At 32.4% G+C, this 22199-nt stretch overlaps 1 protein-coding gene across 1 annotated transcript in view; it reads right to left on the bottom strand.

The window, feature by feature from the left end:
- The window catches only part of STAM (signal transducing adaptor molecule), a 54545-nt gene that overhangs the window by 13613 nt on the left and 18733 nt on the right, over positions 1-22199 (bottom strand). The window contains exons 3-7 of the mRNA XM_011364374.2: positions 8857-8932; positions 8680-8775; positions 7153-7299; positions 2555-2645; positions 501-693 (exon numbers count right to left, since the gene is read on the bottom strand). Coding sequence (XP_011362676.1) covers positions 501-693; positions 2555-2645; positions 7153-7299; positions 8680-8775; positions 8857-8932 — 603 coding nt within the window. The remainder of the gene's footprint in view (positions 1-500; positions 694-2554; positions 2646-7152; positions 7300-8679; positions 8776-8856; positions 8933-22199) is intronic.

Below are 22199 nucleotides of genomic sequence, written 5' to 3'. Positions count from 1 at the left end.
AGTTTAGTACTTCACTATCAGTAACAATTTTTAAGTAAACATAAGGCTGTAATTAAAGACATGCTTTGTATCACCCCATTATAATGTAAATGTATATAATTCCATGTAAAATAAATTTGTTTCACACAAATATACTAAATGATATTCAATATATTATGTACTTCTTATAAGTTCTATAAATACACATACATATTCAGTGTATTTTCTAAAAATCTTAATTTTTTAGTAATTTAACAATCTATATTAGATGGAACCAAAAATGAATAGATTAAACTAGGCTTCCACATACAAAAAAAACTATTTGAATAACAGATGTGAAAAAAATTGAACTACAAAATAAAAATCCAGCCAGTCTGACATAAACAAAGCAATCATCAAAGAAAATATCTATGTCAATGTTTGTTACATTTGACAATGGCATCCAACAGGAATGATATGAAACACAGAGGCAAAATGTTATATATGCTCATGTGAATGTTCAATTTAATATTAACCATCACCTGTCATCAAGAACTGTAATAATTTCTCCAGCTTTAAAAGTAAGTTCATTATCTTCAGCAGCTTCAAAGTCATATATAGCACGAACTTTTCGGCCTTCATGTTGGTGGTTAGTTAAGAGGTTAGATGTGCTTGGATACAAAGTGGAAAGGGTGGTTGACTGCTGCCTTTGTTCCTTCAGGGACAATTCAATGGCTGGAAAATAATGGGTTTAAGAAGATCTGAAATGTTAATCTATCCAAAAATGCAAAGAAGTAAAAAAGATATCTTAAGGTAAAACGTATTCTTCTTTCAATAATATAGCTGGAAACTAGGACATATCCTGATATAATACACTGAATAAAAATCATTTCACCAATTTTATTCATTGATTCGCAACTGAAAGTTTAAAAATAAACAAAATAATTGAATAGCATGATGACTATTTTTACTGAACTGATACAATTTAATTTATTCTAGGTAATAAAAAATATAAATTAAAAATTTAGCTGCAGATATATTTTCTTTTATCTTTACAATGTATTTCTATAGCTTAACTTCCCCAAATAAGAATCAAAATCACTTGGGAAGTCAAGAATCTCAAGCCTCTTACTAAATCAGAGCCTCAAAGGTCGTACCTAAGAATCTGTATTTTATTGTTCCAAAGGTAATTCTTACATGAGCCATCTAAGAATTGGAATTCTTAGAAATAACTACAGTAAAGTCTTATTAACAAGTCCTGGCAAACAGATTTCAAATTTGTCTCTTCTATCTCCCCCAGTGGAGGCCATCACCATGTATCACTCATGTTCTGCAATGTAATCTTAACAGATTGACTACTCTACTTTTGACTCAACCCGTAACTTTAGAAATATCATAAGAAAATACAGGAAACTATCTTTTAGGATCTTGGGATAAGAAAAGATATCTTAAGACATAAAAAAGCAAAAATAACAGAAAAGCAAAAATTTTGACTATATCAAAATTTAAAACTTATGTTTGATAAAACGCACCATTATAAAAGTTAAAGTATAAACCAAAAACCAAGAGCAAAGATCTATAACAGATATAATAGGCTAAAGATTAGCATCCAAAATAAAACTTTCTAAGGGTAAAGGGGGTCAAAAATATGGTGACAGGAGACCTGACTTTGGGTGGTGAACATACTGCAATACACAGATGATGCATTATAGAAATGTACACTTGAAACCTATATAATTTCATTAACCAATGTCACCCTCAATAAATTTAATAAAATTTTTAAAAACCCCAAAACTTTCTACATATCATTAATTTAAAAAAAAGACTCAATAGAAAAAGACAATAAGAACATACAAAGAACTTGACCTTACTATTAAGCAAGGAAATGAAAATTAATATAATTAGACATTATTTCAAACTAATTAGACTCACAAAAATTAAACTCTGACAGTACCACATATCAAGGTATCAAAAACAATAACAACAGCTTTCATACATGGCTGATGGAAGAGGAAATAATACAACTATTCAGCAAAGTTAAAGCTGTACCCAATCCATGAGAAAACAATACATTTAGTCACACAAAAAAGTCATATATATACATATATATGTCCAAAAGAACATGTACAAGGATACTAGATGTAGCATACTTGTTATAGTAAAACACACACACACACACACACACACACACACACAGAAAACCCAAATGTCCACAGTAAGAGGATAAATTACAGCATATAAATTACAGTACACTGGAATATTACACAGCAGTTAAAACGAATGTACTTGATTTGTATGTCTCATCATAATTCGATCTCAAACATATCTTTGCATGAAAAAAACAAGTTGTAGATGGTACCTACTCTTTATGGCTATGTAGTGTAGTAAAAGTATTATAAACATAAAGCGTGAAAGGACACACATGATAGTAGTTGCCTTGGAAGAGGAGAAGGAAGGAATGATACTGAGGAAGGGAACAAAGCAGATTCCACTTTTAGCTACCAAATCCTATTTCTTTTGTTTTTAAATATCACAGGGGAAAAAATATTAAGTAAAAAACCTATCTTCTTCCCAACACCAGGGAATTAAAACATACCTTTTGCTAAATCTTCTTCTTCTTTTTTGTTAGCCACAGTACCAGGATCCTTGGCTACCAGAGCTGGGCTTGCTTTTGCTTGTTCTGCAGCCTAACACACAAAAAAAGAACACAATATTTGAGGGTTGTTCTCCAATTTTTCTATCCCATCTAATCTACGAACTTGCAAGACCCTTCTCATCAATTTACCACAGACTTCTGAAGAAGAAAGAAACCTAAACTGGAGCAGCCTGAGAAGAAGAGTTAGAACTGGAGGAAAGAGAGCAATTAGATACTTAAGGCCAAGAGCCTAATAACACACGCAGATTTATGTAAAGAGGTTAAACTAAAAGCAAACCAGAGAAGAAAAACTAGAGATTTTAAAATTTTTAGAAAAATTCTAAAACCAGAAAAGTGGTTAAGAGGGAGAAGAAGTTGGCTATTTTGAAAACAGATATTTTTTTAAATTTAAAAATCTTAGGAGTTATATTTTATTGCTTTCTTCCAGATCAAATCAGGATGCTATCTTTGGGAAACCAGATTTACATATAATACAACTGCTCACAAAATTATACTACTTTGTAAACCAAAATACAAGTAGTTAATTCTAGGAATACATTATTGTACATCTTAAACATATTTTGTAAATAAGGTAGTGTACAAAGAAATAAATACATAAGCTGATTCACGCTTAAGGAATTATAAGCTTCTAAGCCTCAATAGCCTCTCAGTTTCCCATGGCAATCAAAGCAAATCAGACTCCAGCCTATTTTACCAGCCTTAATTTCAAATATTCTATCAGTTACCAGAAACTGCTAGCACGAGCGTGTGCACATGCACGCATACACACACCTGCTTTTACACCTTTGACACACATCTGCTTCTAGTTATCTTGTCTTCCTCTCCTATTACTCCAATCCCATTTTTCCTTGTTGAGTTTCAACTCACCAGTCACTAAACAGCTAAAATACTGAGTTCTAATTAAAATATCTCTAAACCCCTTAATTACACTCTCTCACCTTTGTGTTCCTCTGATACCACTTTTAAATAAGGTACTATGATATGGGTAGCTAAGAATGTAAGTTGTGGAGTCAGGCAAACATGGGATCAAATGCCAGACCTACGACCTTCTCATGTATGACCTTGGGTACGCTGACCTCTTTGTGCCTCAAGTTCCGTATCTATAAAATGAGGATAGTAATAGCATCTAAACATCACAGGCTTTTAAGAGGACTGAATTAACACATATAGCTTCCAAAATCAGATAAGATAGGGGCCATTCAGGGACTAAAACAAAAGTATAACATTGTCTCCTGGGATTTGTAATATATGTAGAGGTAAGTATGTCATACATATGATGACTGTAGCATAAAAGCTGCTGAAGTGAGAGTAAATAAACTCTGTACAGTTGCAAGCTTTTTACATTTTACATGAAATAATACCACATTAACTCAAAACAGATTATGAAGTTACAAATGTATGTCATAATTTCCAGAGCAACCAATTAAAAAAATGAAATTCTAATTTTTAAATGACTGTTGAGTAAATGAAAGGCAAAATAGAAAATAGTTAACATTACAGTAAAATACAGTTCTACCTCCATCACTTAGTATATTTTATGTCAAACAATGCACAAGGCATTTATTTTTAGAAAAGCTGATTAGAAAAAGCTTTTTATAGTTCACCAAATAGAACTTTCAATTCTGGTCCATCTCTTGTAATGTTTTAATCATTACACAGCTCTAAAAACAGAAGATGTGTAATGAAAAATTCACATATAATGAAAAAGATCAGACACAATCTTTTTCATTGTATGTGAATTTTTTTATACAATTTGGTGAATTTCACAAAACAGACATGTTGATCTTTTGTGTTGTGGTCTGTGAAGAACTCTGTCAGTTCAGAAGTGCAGAACAAGCTACATGAAGGCCTACATTCCTGAACTAAATGCCTTTCAAAGTTCCTTTCTATCATCAGGTACTAAGTGTAGCAATGACACTTGTCTTATTAACTAGTCAAATACAGTAGCAGTGTAGCACTACTTTTATCTCCATGTCAAAATTTAGTGCCAAAGGAATCACAGTAGCCTAAGTTAAGTGACTAAAGTTTGATTTTTCTTTTTACTTTTGTATTGGAATTATTGAGGTGATATTGATTAATAAAAACAAATAGGTTTCAAGTGTTCAAGTCAATAATATGTCCTTTGTATACTACATTGTGTGTTCACCACCCAAAGTTAAATTTCCTTCTGTCCCCAAATATTTGACCTCCTTTACTCTTATATACTTTCCCCATCCCTCCTTTCCCCCCTTCCATCTGGTAACCACTAATCCACTGTCTGTGTCCCTGAGTCTATGTTTGTTTTAAGTATGGCTTTTCTTAATATTTTTATATTATTTTTTCTGCACCTGGATAAAAAGTATACTTAAAAATCCTTGTATTTTCAGAGGCTTTTGTTAAATATGTTAACAAAGATCTATTCTGATAATAAATGTAGGAATGTCTTAAGCAACTAAGTGACTTTACAATCTAGAGAGACTTTTACAGTTGATCCTAGGTGATAACATTTTATCATTAAATATGAAGCTCTTTACAAACACGGTTGTCAATACACATTTTTCAGAAACTACTATAAAAAATCAACATTCTACTTCATCTTTTACCTTATATGCATTTTACATATTTCTTATGGCTGAAAGACAGCAACTATAACAAAATATGCTTTTACATATTTTGTAACATCTACATGAAAAGAAGTAACTTTACTATTCCTGATTTATGTCCTGTTATGAACATGAAAGTAACATAACTATGCCAATCAATAAATAAATGCTCTTGCCAGTGTTCCCTCCACTTCTTGTCCTTCAAAGCCTAATCTGGACAGACACATATCCACTAACCTCTATATCAAATGGAAGGCAGGATCGTGTAGTGGAAAGAACACTGGACTGAGAGTCAGGAGGCCTTTGTTCTAGTTCCAGCTCTGTCAACTACTAGCTGTGGCCCTGGGCAAGTCACTTAACCATTCTGGGTCTCAGTTTCCTCATCTGTAAAATGAGGGGATTAGATTAGAAAATCCCTAAAGCTGTTCCCACAACTATCTGAGATTGTAGATTAACCAAACGATGCTACATAGCAAACATCATTAATTCTTCTTTCTTCTCCAACAGGAATAAGTCCCTTTGTGGATGGAAATGCAGTTTTCACTTGCACTGGAAACTGTACTCTAGAGCAGTGCTTCTCAAACCTTAACGTGCATGCGGAATCATCCAGGGATCTTGTTAAAATGACAATAATGAATCCATGGGTCTGGAGTGGTATCTGAGACTATGCATTTCTAACAAGCGTCCCAGTGATAATGGTGATGGTCAATGAACCACACTTCGAGTAACAAGCTCTAGAATAGGTTCCCAGGGTATAGAAACTGCAATTCCACTACACAGCTACACTCTTCAGTTCTCTGTAGTGAATTTATTCTTTGATAATTAAACATTGTTTCTGCTGTCAAGCAAATTATTAAAAGATATCTTGAATTATCCTGCATAAAATTATTCCTAAATTACACAGATTTTAGAAATTATTGAGTAGTAAAAGCCAGCTTTCAATTATGAATGAATACTTCTCAATGATGTACCATTGTAAAACTATTCATGAGCCAAATTTTAAAGAAGAAAAATATCCTTTCCTTCATCTCCAAGTATATTTCTGGGTCTTCACAGCTCAAGAGTACACAGATAAACTAGAAGGGCCTTGGAAGAAAGTCTAGGTGAGTCTGGATGAATCACTTCATGATTCCTTGAAGTGGTCAAAACCCCAAACTTGAGTTTTCTGCTCATGCTTTCATACCACTCGCTATATTGTACCCCAAATCCATACAGTGGGTAAAGACAGTACAATAAATTACCACATATTTTAAACCCCCTTTGTTTAGTTGGCATCCTAAAGGATGGTTACACACAACAAAAAAAGAATAAAGGAGATACTCTTTCATTTTCTTATATGACATAAATTAGGGACTGGTCTCGTTACATAACTTTTTTTTTGGAAAAGGAAAATTAAGGCTTTCAATCAACCATAATTATTACGAAAAAGGAGGAAGATACTGATCAGCTTTTATTAAAGGAACAGATGTTTCATGTGCTTCTCTTCCCACTGACCCCCTTTTATCTTCTTCCCATTTTTAATACAGGCATCATAAATTTCATAATCAAAAGAACCTCTAAATTCATACTTAAATATTAAGGGTATCCTAATTTTTGAACTGTCATTGTTTGTAGATAAAATTATAGCATTAATAGCATTTAACACGACTATCAGAATTATCTGATGTAATAAAGCAATTTTGTCCATATTATTAAAAAAACTAAATTAAAATTTTTAAAAACTATAAAATGTTAAACCAATTCACTTATAAAGAAAGAAAAACAGGGAAAGTGGAGGTTGTAGCAAATTAATATTCCACTATATTTCTCTGGCAACTCTAAATGCAAGATTATTAACAAAAATTCTTCCGGAGTAGTAAAAACTACCTGGGTTTGGAGGGAAAAAAAGAAAAATTCAAATAAACATGGCTACTATAGAGAAACAAACTGTAGCGCACGCACAATTTTATAAAATACCTGAGAGCCAATAGCTGGAAAAGTAACTCCTTGTTCCTTAAGATTTTTAATCATTGCTGATATTAGACTAAGCTGTGGATCATTCTTAAATTCATCCGTCCATTCAACCATAAGAGCCTTTAATTTTTCACACACTTTAGGATGACCCTAAAAGTAGAGAGAAAAATTAATTAAAAAGTACTAATTTCCTGGCTAATGATGTAACATATCTTAAATATAAAAATTATAGTGTTGTATGTCTCTTTTTACTTACTATGGTGACACTGATTAACAAATGTGCATCTCTTTTTGAATTACAAATTTTCCCCAGCAATAGACAATCCACAAGAAAATATACTTGTCTATCAGAAATAAACTAATTTTCACACTATAAAAAAAAAAAAGATACCACCATACATACCTCGTATCAAATTAAAACAGATTAAATATGTAATAACTTATTTTTGGAGGTCAGAAAGAATTTGTTGCAGAGTATTTTACAATTAAGCAAGCTTTATACATCAGGAAGACAAAGAAAAGTAGTAAGTTTTGTTTTTTTTGTAGACCAATAAAAAATAAGCTGGAAACAGAATAAATGGCGTAGTTCCTTTATTTCTAATTCCTGACTTTTAATGTGCATGACTGGTGTTTTTCCCAAGTTGCTTTATTTGAGGCCGGTTTGAAGTCCACTGCATGTTAATATCCCTGGAAACTTTATCCTTCAAAATAACATCTCCCCATGAGTATAAAACCAGAATGTTCATTGTAAAACATTTGGAAAATAGGAGAAGTACTTTCTCCTATACGTAGCTGTTTGCTTTCCAAAATAGTTATTCATGCTACTGAGTACACCTTTGAGTACATCTTCAATTAAATTATAGAAAACATTATAATAGAATCTCTTCGTAAACAGTGGTACATTTTTATAATATTCAGGAGATTAAAAGAATGGTTATTAATTAGTAGAAAATACTTATAACTGAATAAAGCAGAATGTGAGAAAATGTGCATATTACTTAGTAACAAATTTTTAAGTCCTGAATTGCAGAATTTGAATTCTTTATTCTACGTTCAGTTATTCTACGTTCGGTAGATAGTATAGTATTAAAATCCTGTGACAGTCAGGTAGTGGCCTTATTCATGTCAAGACAAACTCAACAGTGCCATGTTTTTGGCAGTATTTCTGAATACTTCTACACTCAGAAAATATCTCTGTGGATACAAAAATGGTCACAAAAAATGTCTTAAGATGGTATTACTTAATCAGAGAAATACACATATTTACTTATCAGATGAAAGGAGTGATATAGAAGTTAAATTCACTCTAATTTGGCTTGGAAAAACATACTCCTTAAGTTATATAAATCTGTAGTCTCTTTGGCGACACATAACACTTACTTACATATTGGATAAATATAGTCCAGAAAGAGTTTTCTTAAGAAAAAGCACAGACTAGTCCTTTGTGATTTAAAATGTGAAGGACTAAACAATAAAATATATGAAGAAAGAAAATTGTCTTAGTTCATTTCTGGAAATAATGTTCCTTACCTTGTTTAATACGTTGCTTACTTCACTAGCAAAATCTCTTGAACATACTTCCAAATGAAAAATTTTGCCACAGTTTGAAACACATGCTCCTAGAAGCTAAAAGTATAAAATCAGAAATTAAAAGGGCTCAATTTCAGCAGGTAGTTTTGAGGTAGAACTTAAAACAAAATCACTCACAGTCAGAGCCTGCATAGCAACATGAGGATCTTTATGGTTCACCCTCCTCATAATAGAACGAAGACAATCTTTAGGTCTAAAAAATGAGATATGTAACAATCAGTTAGTAGTACATTCAATTTCCGCCCCCCTGATAGGCAATAAACTATTATACAAAGGGGAGAAGAGGGTAGAGAAAATAAGTTTAATTTTTATTAGTGATACAGCTGAAAACATGTATACTAACATGTTCCTTTAAATGTTTCAAACAAAATTAACAGGTTCTCTTCCTTAACAATCATAGATTGACTAGGCACTTCTGGCTAACATTGGGTGAAAGTTTCGAAAATAAAATGGTAGGCCAAGACTTCCACTGCAGTCACGACGGAATACCTGACACCAGACTTGCACCTCTGCTATAAACGATTACAAAACTGGGAAAATATATTTAAATAGATATTGAGGTACATGTTTAGGACACAGGACCCTAGGCAATGCTGAATAATGATCTCTAAGAAGGAATACAAATTGTATAAGCCAGACATGTGCCTCAACCTTCTATCTGGATGTACTTTGCAGATATCAGTACAGGCTTTCTGCCTAAAGGCATTTTCCAGATCTCAGTGCAGAGGTGATCCCAAGAAGAAAACTGTTATCTCACTGAGTTGAGGGAACAGAAATTAGAATTCAGAAAGGTTGAGGGAGCTAGAATTTGCAGGACAAAGTAGAAGAAGCTATATGAAGAAAGTTCTAGGTACTTGCACAGGGAGCCACTTGGGTCTGCTGTGGAAAAAGCCAAGCATGCAGTTACAAACTTCACAAGGCTCAGCAAAAAGTGACTGAGAGCTATATGTGGAAGAGCCAGACACTAAAGGACATATGTTATATGATTCCATTTAAATGAAGTACATAAAACAGGCAAAATACAGAGAGACAGAAAGCAGAATAAATATCACCAGTGGCAAGGAGGAGCGAGGAATGGAGAGTTCTTATTAATGCATAGAGTTTCTGTCTGGGATGATGAAAAGTTTTGAAAATGGATAGTGGTGATAGTTGCACAATATGGGAAATGTACTGAATGCCACTGAATTATACACTTAAAAATGGTTAAAACAGTAAATTTTATGTTACTTATATTTACAACGTGGATAAACCATGAAAACACACTAAGTTAAAGAAGCTGGTCACAAAAACTTCATATTGTATGATTCTATCTATATGAAATGTCTAGAATAGGTTAAATCCATACTGATAGAAAGTAAATTAGTAACTTCTGGGGTTGAGAAGAGGTGAGAATGGGAGAAACTGCTAATGGATACATGGTTTCTTTTTGGGGCGATGAATATTCTAGAATTTGACAGTGATGACAGTTGTACAAACATCTGAATATACTAAAAATCAACAAACTGCATACTTTAAAACAGTAAATTTTGTGATATGAGAAATAAATATGTAAACATAAATACACACACATACACAATATTTTCAAGTGATTTGAACTCCAATGATCCCTGGAAAAATTGGCCAGTAAGAATAATTTCCCTGAGAAATTTCTTTAAGAATTGAAAAAACAATTACCAAGCACTTAATAAAGAAGGAAAAAAATCTTTCTTAACAGGGAATAAAAACTAAGATTTCAACTTCTAAGGATGTTTTATTGCCTATTGGGAAGTTCTGACTTAAAGAGCAAGGGGAAAAGAGGAAAATAATAAACAAAAGAAGTAATGTTTATTGAATACCTTGTATATGTCAAGCACTCAACTTTTAACGATTCTAAAGCTCATTATTGATTTTGTATGATATTAAAAGTACTGACAGCAGCATTATTAGACTGAAGAAATAATACACTATAAAATTATTTAGATTTTGTCTTTTTCACAGTTGGACTTATTTTAGGAGCCAGAATCTGTGACCCCATGTTAATTTTTGCAGTTGTGAAAACCATGCTGATGTATAAAAATAAAAAAATTATCATTTCAAAGCACTAGTGAAAGCCATATTAAAAAAAATGTCTGAATATTAAAATTAAAATCATTAAAATTTAACTATCCAATGATGATTTAACTCAGTGAATATTTTAGAAAATAATCCTCTACCCTTTCTTTACTATCAAATTTTTAAATAAAATTTCTAGTGTATTGGTTGTAAACCAGTTTTTTTTTTTTTTTTTTTTTAAGTAAAAAGTCTAAACTTGTGGTTTTGGAAAGGGGACAGGGAAATGGGCTGTGAAATGGAACTTTTACTTTTTACTTCATTCATGTCTATAATTGCAACAGCCAATTTTTAAAAGCAAGGCAAAGATATCTCTGGCACCAAAACAAAGTTGGCTATTGCACCAAAAAGGATAGAGCTGCAAACCCAATCAGAATGCTTATAGATGCTGAAAAACACTGTATGTATGCCAATACAGTAGTATCTTTTTAAATATAAGCTAAAAAACACTTCAGAATTGTGTATAAAACTGGCACTATTCAACAATAGAAGTAACCCACAAAAATCTAGTATTAACTATCTCATTCTGCTATGCACAATTTTTTTCAATTCAGTTTTTCAGTATTTCCACAATAAGAAAAAAAACACAAAAATGAAAGTGAATATGTATTTTTATGATTAATTCTTACAAAAATTACAAATAAAATACTGCTTTTATAAAGGTTTAAGAGTTAGAAGTGAACACAAAATAGGTATACTACAGCTATTATCTTCTTAATGACCAAAAAAAGTTGACCAGAAACAGTAGCATTTAGCATCTGTATCATTTAGCATCTATCCAAGTACCCTTCTGAGAGTGTAAGGGTGTGCCAACTGGACATAGTACAGGAAAAGCAGACATAAACTGAAATTGTCCAAGGCAAAGTACAGTCACTCCAGCCAAAACTATGTTCATCCACAAAAATCATCATTTTATGCATAAACCCGGGTCATTCATTTAGTTCATAAAAGGGTGAAAAAGGGGCAGTGGAGAAGTACTTTCATGTAGTTGTGGCTTCTAATGCCTTTTTCTCAAATTGTAGATGAGACAGGAAACAGACTTTTCAGGAATGTACATAGCTGCTCTGGCATATGTCAGCTCTGATGAAAGTCAATAATCAAAGTCTGTTTCAGGTATTCACTATTTACCAGTTATTACTCCATTCCACCTCAACAAACTGTACGGTCAGCTTCAAAGAAAATAGAACTTTAATAAGAGAGAGCCCTTCTCTTATTAGATCCTCTTTCCTCATACTCCCCTCCTATCAAACCACTCTTAGCCATTCAGTTTCTATATAAAGTCTTAACTACTAAATATAGGCTACCTATTGCTTGATGGTTAAGTGAAAATTAATCTTCAGACACATATATCACATAGCCATGCTACTGTGCTTTCTTTTGCAATTCAGACTCTTCCAGTCTCCCATACAAAACACGGATCTGCAAAACTTGAAGCTCTGAAGGGAAATCTGGAAAGGTAATATTCTTTAAATAAATTTTATCGTCAGTCACTCCTTTGATCTAGCAATTAAGAAAATTTCTCATTCATGCTCATTCATTTTACCGAAAAAATACCTCAAAAGCTAGATTCCTCCATATAAAGTGCTGTATGTTTGTATCACTGCTAAAGGAAATCCTTATGATTAATCCAATTCAGTCAGGCCTAACAGGATGAACCACATCCATACAAATTACAATGACACCATGAAAAAATATTCAACAGGCAGCAAATAACTCTGTTGATAACACTTTCATTAACTGATGTTTAAGCCATCATCTTCACTTCGGCTTTTATGAATTTTAATAAAATAAGTGTTATCAAGTCATGTACATAAAACACAACCATGAAAGATCATGATGAAAACTCTGTATGACTACCAAATCAGTTAAGACTTCCTATGTTAGCTGTTCCTATTTCTAAATATGTACAAATGGGTAGCTCTCTCTCAACAGAGTAATTTTTTTCTATGTAAAAAATCATAAATAAAAGTTAGGTAAAAATAAAGAAAGAAAGAACTCTTACATCACATTTTGCCATTTGTGTTCTTAAGGGCTGTGTATCTCAAGTATCAAAACTGGAATTTAGTATTTTGTTACCTAGTTTAAAGTTCTAATTCAACCTTCATAGAAATTAATGGGTCTCTGTGGCAAATTGTTTATTTTTTTAAATCACAATAACAACTCCCTTCCCACACATTCTGTGATGTGACCTTGCCACATTCCATTAAGAGGTAATATCTAGTAACTCTCCCATTGAATCTGGGTTGAACTCAGTGACCTGTTTGACTAGTAGAATATCGTAAAGTGATGTTCTGAAACTTACAGTTATTAGAAGCCATGTAGAATATACGCAGTTCTCTTAGAATATTTGCTCTTCGGATGCTCCATCCACCTCTCTATGAGAAACTTAAGCCACGTGCAGAGGCCTCAGTAAGCGTTTCAAATTGATAGCCCCAGCTGAGGTTCGACCTGATGACCAGCCATCAATTACCAGCCACACTGAGCATCCATTCCTGTCAGGCATTCAGATGACTCCAGCCCCAGCCACTATCTGACTGCAACTTCATAAGAGACCCAAAGAATCATGAAGATAATAACTAGAGCACATACTTTGCCATCTCTCAAATATGCTCAATACAGGTAATTTTTCCTCAAGTATTAAAACATTACTTTGAGCACCAGTTGAAAAAGTTGGATTGCATATAGAGCCATATTGATTAAAATATGCATACTCTGAGCAAGAATCACACTCAGTGCAGTGAGAAATGAGAACTGTAGTTGTGAGATAGTACATATAAGCTCACCAAATGGGCAAGTTTTTAGGAAAAATAAAATTTAAGGGAGCTGCAAAAGAATACAGTTAAATTCAGTAAGTTAAACATGTATATGATGCAGCTCAAATCTATTGCTAGAGGATCAAAAAAAAAGTAAAACTAATTTTACATTCCTACAATTCTCTTTCAAAAAATAATGAAATTTCAAATCTCTTTGAATAACCCAAAGTAAATTTCCAGAATTGTCACATTTATGTCTACCTATTTATAGCTATGTTGTACATTTATGACAGACAAATAGCTCAACATTAGACTACAGCAACCAGTTAGTGAGATTACATGAAAATGTCTTTCCATTATTATACAAGGAGAAAGCCAAAATATTTAATGATTTTGTTGAATAAGAAGTCAAGATTTGTGATATCTTATACTTTATAAAACTTCTTAACCCATTTCCCATTTAAAAAAAAAAGTGCAGCTCACTGCCAAAATTAATTTAGTTTTACATAAACACGCTCTTTGAGGCTGGAGCAAATCTGACTGGTTTTCAATGTGAAAATAAATATAAAAACTGTTCTTGGAGTTATTTCTAAACAGAACTTGTCTCTAATCTTAATGTAACAGAAATATACACATATATCGTTTTCATCAAATGAATCTTCAGCTAACAACTGTTCAAGAATGATGTTAACATCACGCATAGAAATGCCACATTTGCTAGTATTTGACATTTTCAGCGATTAATTACTAAAATACCACTACTAAAAACAGAATGCTATAAGTAGAATGATGTCATTTGTTTCCAATATACTACAGCAATGCGAAAATAATAATAAAAGCACAATATTTCATGGCAAACTCTGGGGATAAGGTTTGGACTTATCTTGGAGTAACACTGCAGCCGCAAGTGCCACTGGCGAGTATTAGCAAGGGAAATGGGAAGTGGGTTAAAAAATCTTATTTCAAATGTCTCATCTCTACATCTTATTTGAAAAGTACTTTTGTATCACAAAAATAATAGGTTAAGCTGTGACAAGAAGATTGCCTTATAGTCTTAAGGAAATTATTACCACTGGGGAAAAAAAACAGTAAATTTGAGTCATAATTATTATGTCTATTACTAAATCAATTAATTTTAAATCCATCGACTTTTCAAAATGAGGGTTCCACCTCTTCATTATTTCCTTCATGGGGCCTTAAGGAAGACTAATAGGACACTTTCCTTAAAGTATTACAAATATAAAAGTAAAACAGTAACTATATATATACATATACACACATATACATGTTAAGAGTAATAATACTATTAATCTCAGTTAATGTGCTTGCATAGTACATCACCTATGAAGCAGAACTGGAAAAGTACAAAACTACTAGTAGTATGTTTCTAAGTAGTAGCACACCTGGTTGTTCAGGGCAGAAAAATTATTTGTAGAGTCAGTAGTAACCCTGTGTCATTGTGACAACCAAAACCATCCATAACAGAGCAATACCACCCGGGCCAAGAACCACTGCTAGACAAAAGCAGCACTGTGATAAAACAGAAAAAGATTAGTAGCTTGACAGGCCTCATCTGTAATTCTAATGCTTTCTTATCAGTATGTTATTACAATACAAGAATCGTGCCATGGACTTAAGATACACTCAGCAATGTCAGTTCTAGAGAGCACACATATGTCTTACTCTTCTATCAAGTTACAACTTTAGCTTTCAAAGCTATTTTAGAGTGATTCAAACTTTACATTTTCATCTGACATGCTATAAAAAGTGCTTTACTACAATAACCATTCAAGGATATATGTATATCTGTACTGCGGAGGGAGGGTATATGAGTATGCATAGCTTTCACAGGTCTTAGTATATAGTACCTAGCAGGCACACACTAAATGATATGAGAATTCAAATCTCTGCTGAATGAAGAAAATATACACATATGTGTGTGTATGTGTGTTCTTTTTAAGTCAACAAATAATATAAATCCTCCTTGAATACTGAGGGGAGTCTAATTTAGAGGAAGCCTTCTCAATGTATAAAGGCATTACACTAACTATAAGAAAACTCATAAAATTGAAAGAAATCAGAACTGGAATGAATAAAAAATGTATATTCAAAGGCACATTCAAAATGCATATTTGATTTGCAGTACATATTACATAAAACATAGTCTATACAACACAAGGGGAAGAAGGAAAGAGTACAAATATCAAATTCTCAATTTTGAGCTTGTTAAGTAGGTATTTCTCATGAGATGACTGATGGAATATGAATATAGTAAACAAATAATGTTATTTGGCTATTTAAAGAAAAAGTTCATGATTCCAAAGGACTTCATCAGAAAATGAGGTAAACTAAATTTCTATATACTAAATATTGAGGATTAATTAAAGAGTTTATAAAAATCACCACATCAGTATGATATTTTGAATTTCCTAGACTATTTAACACTGAGGCATATTTCAGTAAAATGAAACACAATGCAATATAATGTATGAAAAAGAGAAGAATCACTAAAATCTTCGATATAAAATCTCTATGTCTTTCTTCATGATTTTAACTTTCACATAACTGTACATATAGGTAATTAAGGACAAAGCACAAAGAAGTGAGAAAAAACATAAAACTGAAAGTAAAAATCCTGACTTCAATTTTGCCTCTGCTACTACTTCTGTACAAGACAAATTACAATCTCATAAGTTTCCTCGTGCATGAAACAATCTCTACAGTCATTAGAATTCTGTAGGTCTCATTCTATAAAATATATGGTATTTTAAAAATCACACAGTAAGATACAAAAGTAAAATCACTGTCTGGGGCAAGTAAAGATGGAAAAATCAAATCTAATCGGATTCCACACCCTACTGTCTAGTGAGGGATGTGGCTCCTGCTACTATCCCCACCTTCTCCTGAATTGTTATCTCAATTTCCCCCATACAATGGATCATTCTCTTCAGCATACACAGATGTTATAATATAGTCTACCTTTGAAAAAAGAAAATTCCCATCAAACAGCCAATAAAAGACTCCACATAAACAGGCAAAAAGGACAAAATACCTTATAAGAAACTTTACAAAAATGTACAAGACAGAGAAAAACTTTAAAACCCTAATAAAGGATATAAGTAGAAGATATAATATGTTTTTGGAGACAAAAATCAGTATCATAAAGAAATTTTATTAATTTAACACTAAGCCGACTGAAAAAGAAACAGTTTTGATTTTAAACCAGTCAAATAAATCCAAAAGTTTATCTGGGGACATTAGGGAGGCACAAGAATTATCTAGAAAAAATCTGGTGGGAAAATACAATGAGGAAAACTAGCCCTGCCAAATATTAAAATGTAGTATAAGGCTTTAATAATTAAAACTGTATGGTAGCAGCACATAAATAGATACATACAGGACAAAAGAGAAAGCTCAAAAAATAGATCCAAATACATATGGGAATGTAAAATATAAAAGCAGTATTTCAAATAGGAAAGTAAAAAGATGGACTATTCATAAAATGACATTAGAATTTGGGAGTAGTCAAAAAGAAAAAAATAAAGTTAAAACTATACCCCATACTACATAACAGGATAAATTCCAAATATATCAAAGACTTAAATGTAAAATTAAAACCACAGGTACAGACTCAAGGACAGTTTGGTGGTTTCTTACAAAGCTAAACATAGTCTTGCCATATGATCCAGCAACCACGCTCCCAGTTATTTACCCAATTGAGTTGAACACTATGTATGCGCACGCGCGCACACACACATGCACTGCACATAAATGTATTTATGTGCAGCTTTATTTTCAATCATCAAAAACTGGAAGCAATTGAGACCTTCAATAGATAAATAGATAAACTACGGTATATCCATAAGATAGAATATTATTCAGAAATAAAAAGAAATGAACTATTGAGCCATAAAAAAAGACATAGATAAAGCTTAAATGCACTTTGCTAAGTAAAAGAAGCACTCCTAATTATAAGACATTTTGAAAAAGGCAAAAAAAAAAATAAAAAATAAAAAATAAAAAAAATTAGTGGTTGAGGTTCACATGAATAGGTAGAGCACAGAACACTTTTAGGATGGTGAAACTATTCTGTGATATTTTAATGATATACGTCATTATGGATTTGTGAAAAGTCATAAAACTTTATAACAGAGTGAGCCTTAATGTAAACCATGAATTTTAGTTAATAATAATGTGTCAATATTGATTCATTACTTATAACATGTATCACACTAATACAAGATGTTAATAATATGGGAAACTATATGCAAGGGGTGGGATAGGTATATGGAATTCTTTGTAGTATCTTCAACTTTTCTGGAAATCTAAAATTCTATTTAAAAACAAAGCCTGTTAATTATAAAAGAAAAAATGAAACCATAAAGAAAATGTGAGATAATTCCACTAAAACCTTAGAAAAGTCCTGTGTAACTCAAAATTCTAAAAAACATAAGACTGATAAATTCGACTATATGAAAACCAAAAACTTCTAAAGAGAAAACAAAGTCAAAAGACTAATGGAAATATATACATGTATGTCTATGGCCATGCGACTGTGAACAAGCCCAGTCCTGTCTGATCTCTGAAGCTAAGCAGGGTCGGGCCTGGTTAGTACTTGTATGGGAGACCACCTAAGAAGACCAAGTGGGGTAGGTGTAAAAAATTAAAAAATAAGGGATTTTAAGCTGACAAAGTCCTTGCAATCTGTGAGGTCAACCAAGGGTTGCCTTACCTAAAAAAAAAAAAAAAGAAAGAAAGAAAAAATAAATGTATATTTATATATATACATATACACACACACACAAAATATGTAATTTACATTACAGATATGTTCCTAATAGATCAAGGACTTGTAGAAATGAAAGAATATGTACAGATAGTTCACAGAAAAGTAAATACAATCAGCTTTTAAACACAGAAAAAGATATTCTATCCAACAAAGGAAAAAAGTGAGCTTTTGACTAGATGTGAGACTATCTCACTTCAAGCCTCTTCACCTTTATGGACAGGGGTCAAAAAGAGAACTCTAACCACTCCTTCCCAGGCCACCAAGGTTCCGTCTACAGAGGTTAAGAGGCAGTCTTGGGCACCCAACTTTCTCTACTACTCAGTCATTGGGAACCTGAGAACATATGCCTGTTATTCTTGTTTATACCAGTCCCCTACAAGAAGTTCCAGACTAGATTTTCTATCATTAAATAGCTTTGCATATCCATTACTCCCCAACTTCAGAAACCTTTCTGTTGTATCCCCTAGAACTCAGAGCATACTATCAACAAAAGCCCCTATCCTCGGTCCTTATGCTGTACAGAAACCTGACTTTCCACACAGGATACTACTGCAGCCATCTCAAGTGGTAGCTTTCTGTCTTCCAATAGCTCTTGTGCCTACTAAACAAGGTATGGGTCCTCTTTGCTCCTTTGGTACTTTCAATCATTCTCCCTCCATCTTTCCTAAAACAGTCCAGTTCTGATCATGTCAAACTACCTACTTGTTACAGTTTATTTAAAAAACCTCAACAGCCCCCTCATCTCCCAATAATTTTAACTCCTGGCTCACTGCCACTCTTTCCAAAATTACTCGTCTTAATTCTTAGAGATGTTAATAACAATGTAAGTGATACTTCCCCTATCTTAGCTTTTTGACTTCTAGTCCACCTTATTATTATTAACTGTCATGGTCACATTCTAGACCATGTCATGACCAACAACTGAAAACTCTCTATAATCTCAATCTCAGCCATTCCAACTATTACCTTCCATTTTTCTAAGTCACTCTCATACCCAACCCCGTGCTCATTTAGGGCAACTCACCTCTGCTCCAGCTACTCTGTATCTTGCAAATTCTTAGAAAGCACCAAGTGTTCTCTACCTTGCAGCATTCATGTAGATGCTATTACCTCTGCCTAGGACCTCTGCTTTCAGCTCTGCTTCTTCTCAACTTTAAAATCATAGCATAAGGTTATCCCCTCACACCGGTCCTTCTCTGAAAAATTTAAGTAGGTGTTCCCTTCTATTCTCCACTAAAGCACTTGGTTCGCTATCTTCTTAGACCATTATCTGTTTACTTGTTTATTTCCATCTTCCACTAGTAGACTGTTACCACCGTTGATTGATGGCAAAGGCTGTGCCTGCTTTATTCACCACTGTATATGAAAAGCATGATGCCCAGCCAGTACTAAGTGTGTGTCAAATAAAAGGAAAAAGTGACTGATGCAAAAGAGAATGAAACCAACTATGGAAATTCTGTGATGTTAAGTGAAAGAGACATGGAAACCAAGATCAGGCTTTATAATTTTACTCCTGGGAAAACTCTTCCTCTAATTTAAATTACATTAAAGAATCCTAAATATGAATCAGATTCTTGTTTGTGAACTAGGAGAATTTACAGTGTCTAGAGTTGCTGTGATGATTAAAAAAAAGTTTATAAGGCATTTAAACAAGACCTGGCAAATAATAAGCACTCAATAAATGCTGACTATTATTTTTTAAAGAGCACTTAAGAGACTGAAAATTAAGGCCTGTAAATCGAGGACATGATTATAATAAAATGTATATAGCAAGAAAACTTTCTCTCACTGATGCTGCCCTTCAAATTGGAAGATGTCTAGGTCAGAGATGACTTTTCCCTTAAAAATCAGGAATACAGTATTCTATCAAGCTCCGGTTGAATGTCAGAAATAGTCACAGCTCAGATCCAGGACAGAACAATAAGAGGGCCAATAAAAAACACTTTTCACAAACTCTTTTCAAAGCTTGTATTTATATTTTTCATAAAATATTAATAATGACTATGATTTTATCCTTCTAATTCTGTTTGAATAAATCAAAGATTTACTATCTAAACAGATTCCTTAGCCAAGTAAAAAAAAAAGTTATATCACATTTGCCATCTTCAGTCAACTATATCTTTGTCTAATGCTATGTAGAAAGTTAAGATGTAATAGTACAAATTAATATGACTGTCAATTACATAACTTTCATTTTAACTTATTCGGTAGATAATCAGTACCTAAGCTCACATTTTTTATATATGAGAATAGGAACAAATCAATCAAAACTAATAGACAAAAGCAATTTATTATGTGGAGACATGCTAAAGAAAATTGCTACTCATTCTGAAAGTTCTCTTGATTCTAAACAAATAGACTTTTCAGTCCATCATATGACTTCACCGGCTAGGCATTTTTTAGTACTTACTCATACACTGGAACTGCACACTAAAAATCATGTGAATATCTCAGGAAGTCAGAAAAAATTTTCAGAATGTTTTTAAAGTTTTAAGCCCAGCATATTCAAACATGTCGGGCTTAAAAAAAAAAAAAAAAACCTATATGAAACAAATAGAAATTACATCTACTAGGTTTCTTGAAATTGATATAATTATTTTAAATTATTAATTTTAATTAATAATTAGTAAAGTATGTTAAATAGTCTACATGCTACTAATCAAAACTGATGCTAAAATGGAAAATTATTTCTAAATTTGCCAATTTTTACAACTATTGTAATACTAACGGACATTAAAATAATACATTTCTAAGGCTGACAGAATATATTAAAGAATTAATTAATTATAAATGTAGACTAGTGTTTACAATATGCATATTGTCTATGAATAGGGGAAATATATTCACATTTGTATAAAGAAACAATGTAAAAATACAAAAGATACAAAAGCAGTTACCTATAGAGGATGGGGGAGAGAAACAGGGATAGGAGTTAGATTTGTCAATGTTCACCTTTTTAAATTGTTTTAATTTTTGAGCCCTGTGTATATCTATTTTTAAAACAAAAAAGTACAGTTTTATATAAGCATAAGTATTTCTTTAATCAACAAACACACACACATACATGTGGTTTAAAGAACAGAACAATAAGATTTTTTAAAAGAGGAACAATTAAGGAAGGATTTTCAAAACACCACTGGGAGCCATGTTTCTGGGTCACAGTTCTGACTAAACAAAATTTCACAATCATGGCTCTTTTTTTCCCCCCTTAAAACTCGAGGATATTTTCCAAACTACAAGAACTCTAAAACAGATGACTCTTACAAAAAAAAGAAGAAAAGAGTAAAGAATTTTTAAAAATTATTGCCTTAGGAAAGACTTAAATTAATATAAATTGTTTTATTTAAGCACTAAATAATTCTACAATATATTGCTGGTTACAAATCACTTTGCTAAAAAAAAAAAGTCACTGAAAGAGAAGTGTTCTTCTCAAAGTTCCCTTTATCATCTCAAAATCAGCCCTCTTAAACATATTTGTATGTTTTTATAAAATTATAGATTTTTACTGATTAACTAGACAAATAAAACTACTCCCTATTATTTAAATTATCAAAGATGAAAATCATTCCTTAGTAAATTTATAGATTTAGTGTAATATCAATTAAAATCCCCAAAGGATAGCTGAAATATTAAGGAATATACTGAGAGAGAGCATGTTGTCTAAAAATAAATTTCAATAAAAAATGAGCATGTATCTAAACCTATTGATACTGGATTAAAAAAACAGACACTGAAAAATAGTTCTGTAAAGCTACGAATGAGTACATCTTAAATATATGAGGACAACATGGATGGACGTTTGAATCAACGAAGACAACTGTGGTATGGTC

Source organism: Pteropus vampyrus, unplaced genomic scaffold, assembly GCF_000151845.1.
Source record: "Pteropus vampyrus isolate Shadow unplaced genomic scaffold, Pvam_2.0 Scaffold96, whole genome shotgun sequence".
NCBI lineage: Eukaryota > Metazoa > Chordata > Mammalia > Chiroptera > Pteropodidae > Pteropus > Pteropus vampyrus.
Note: the sequence above shows the minus strand (reverse complement) of the source record. Positions and strands in the feature narration are given on the sequence as shown.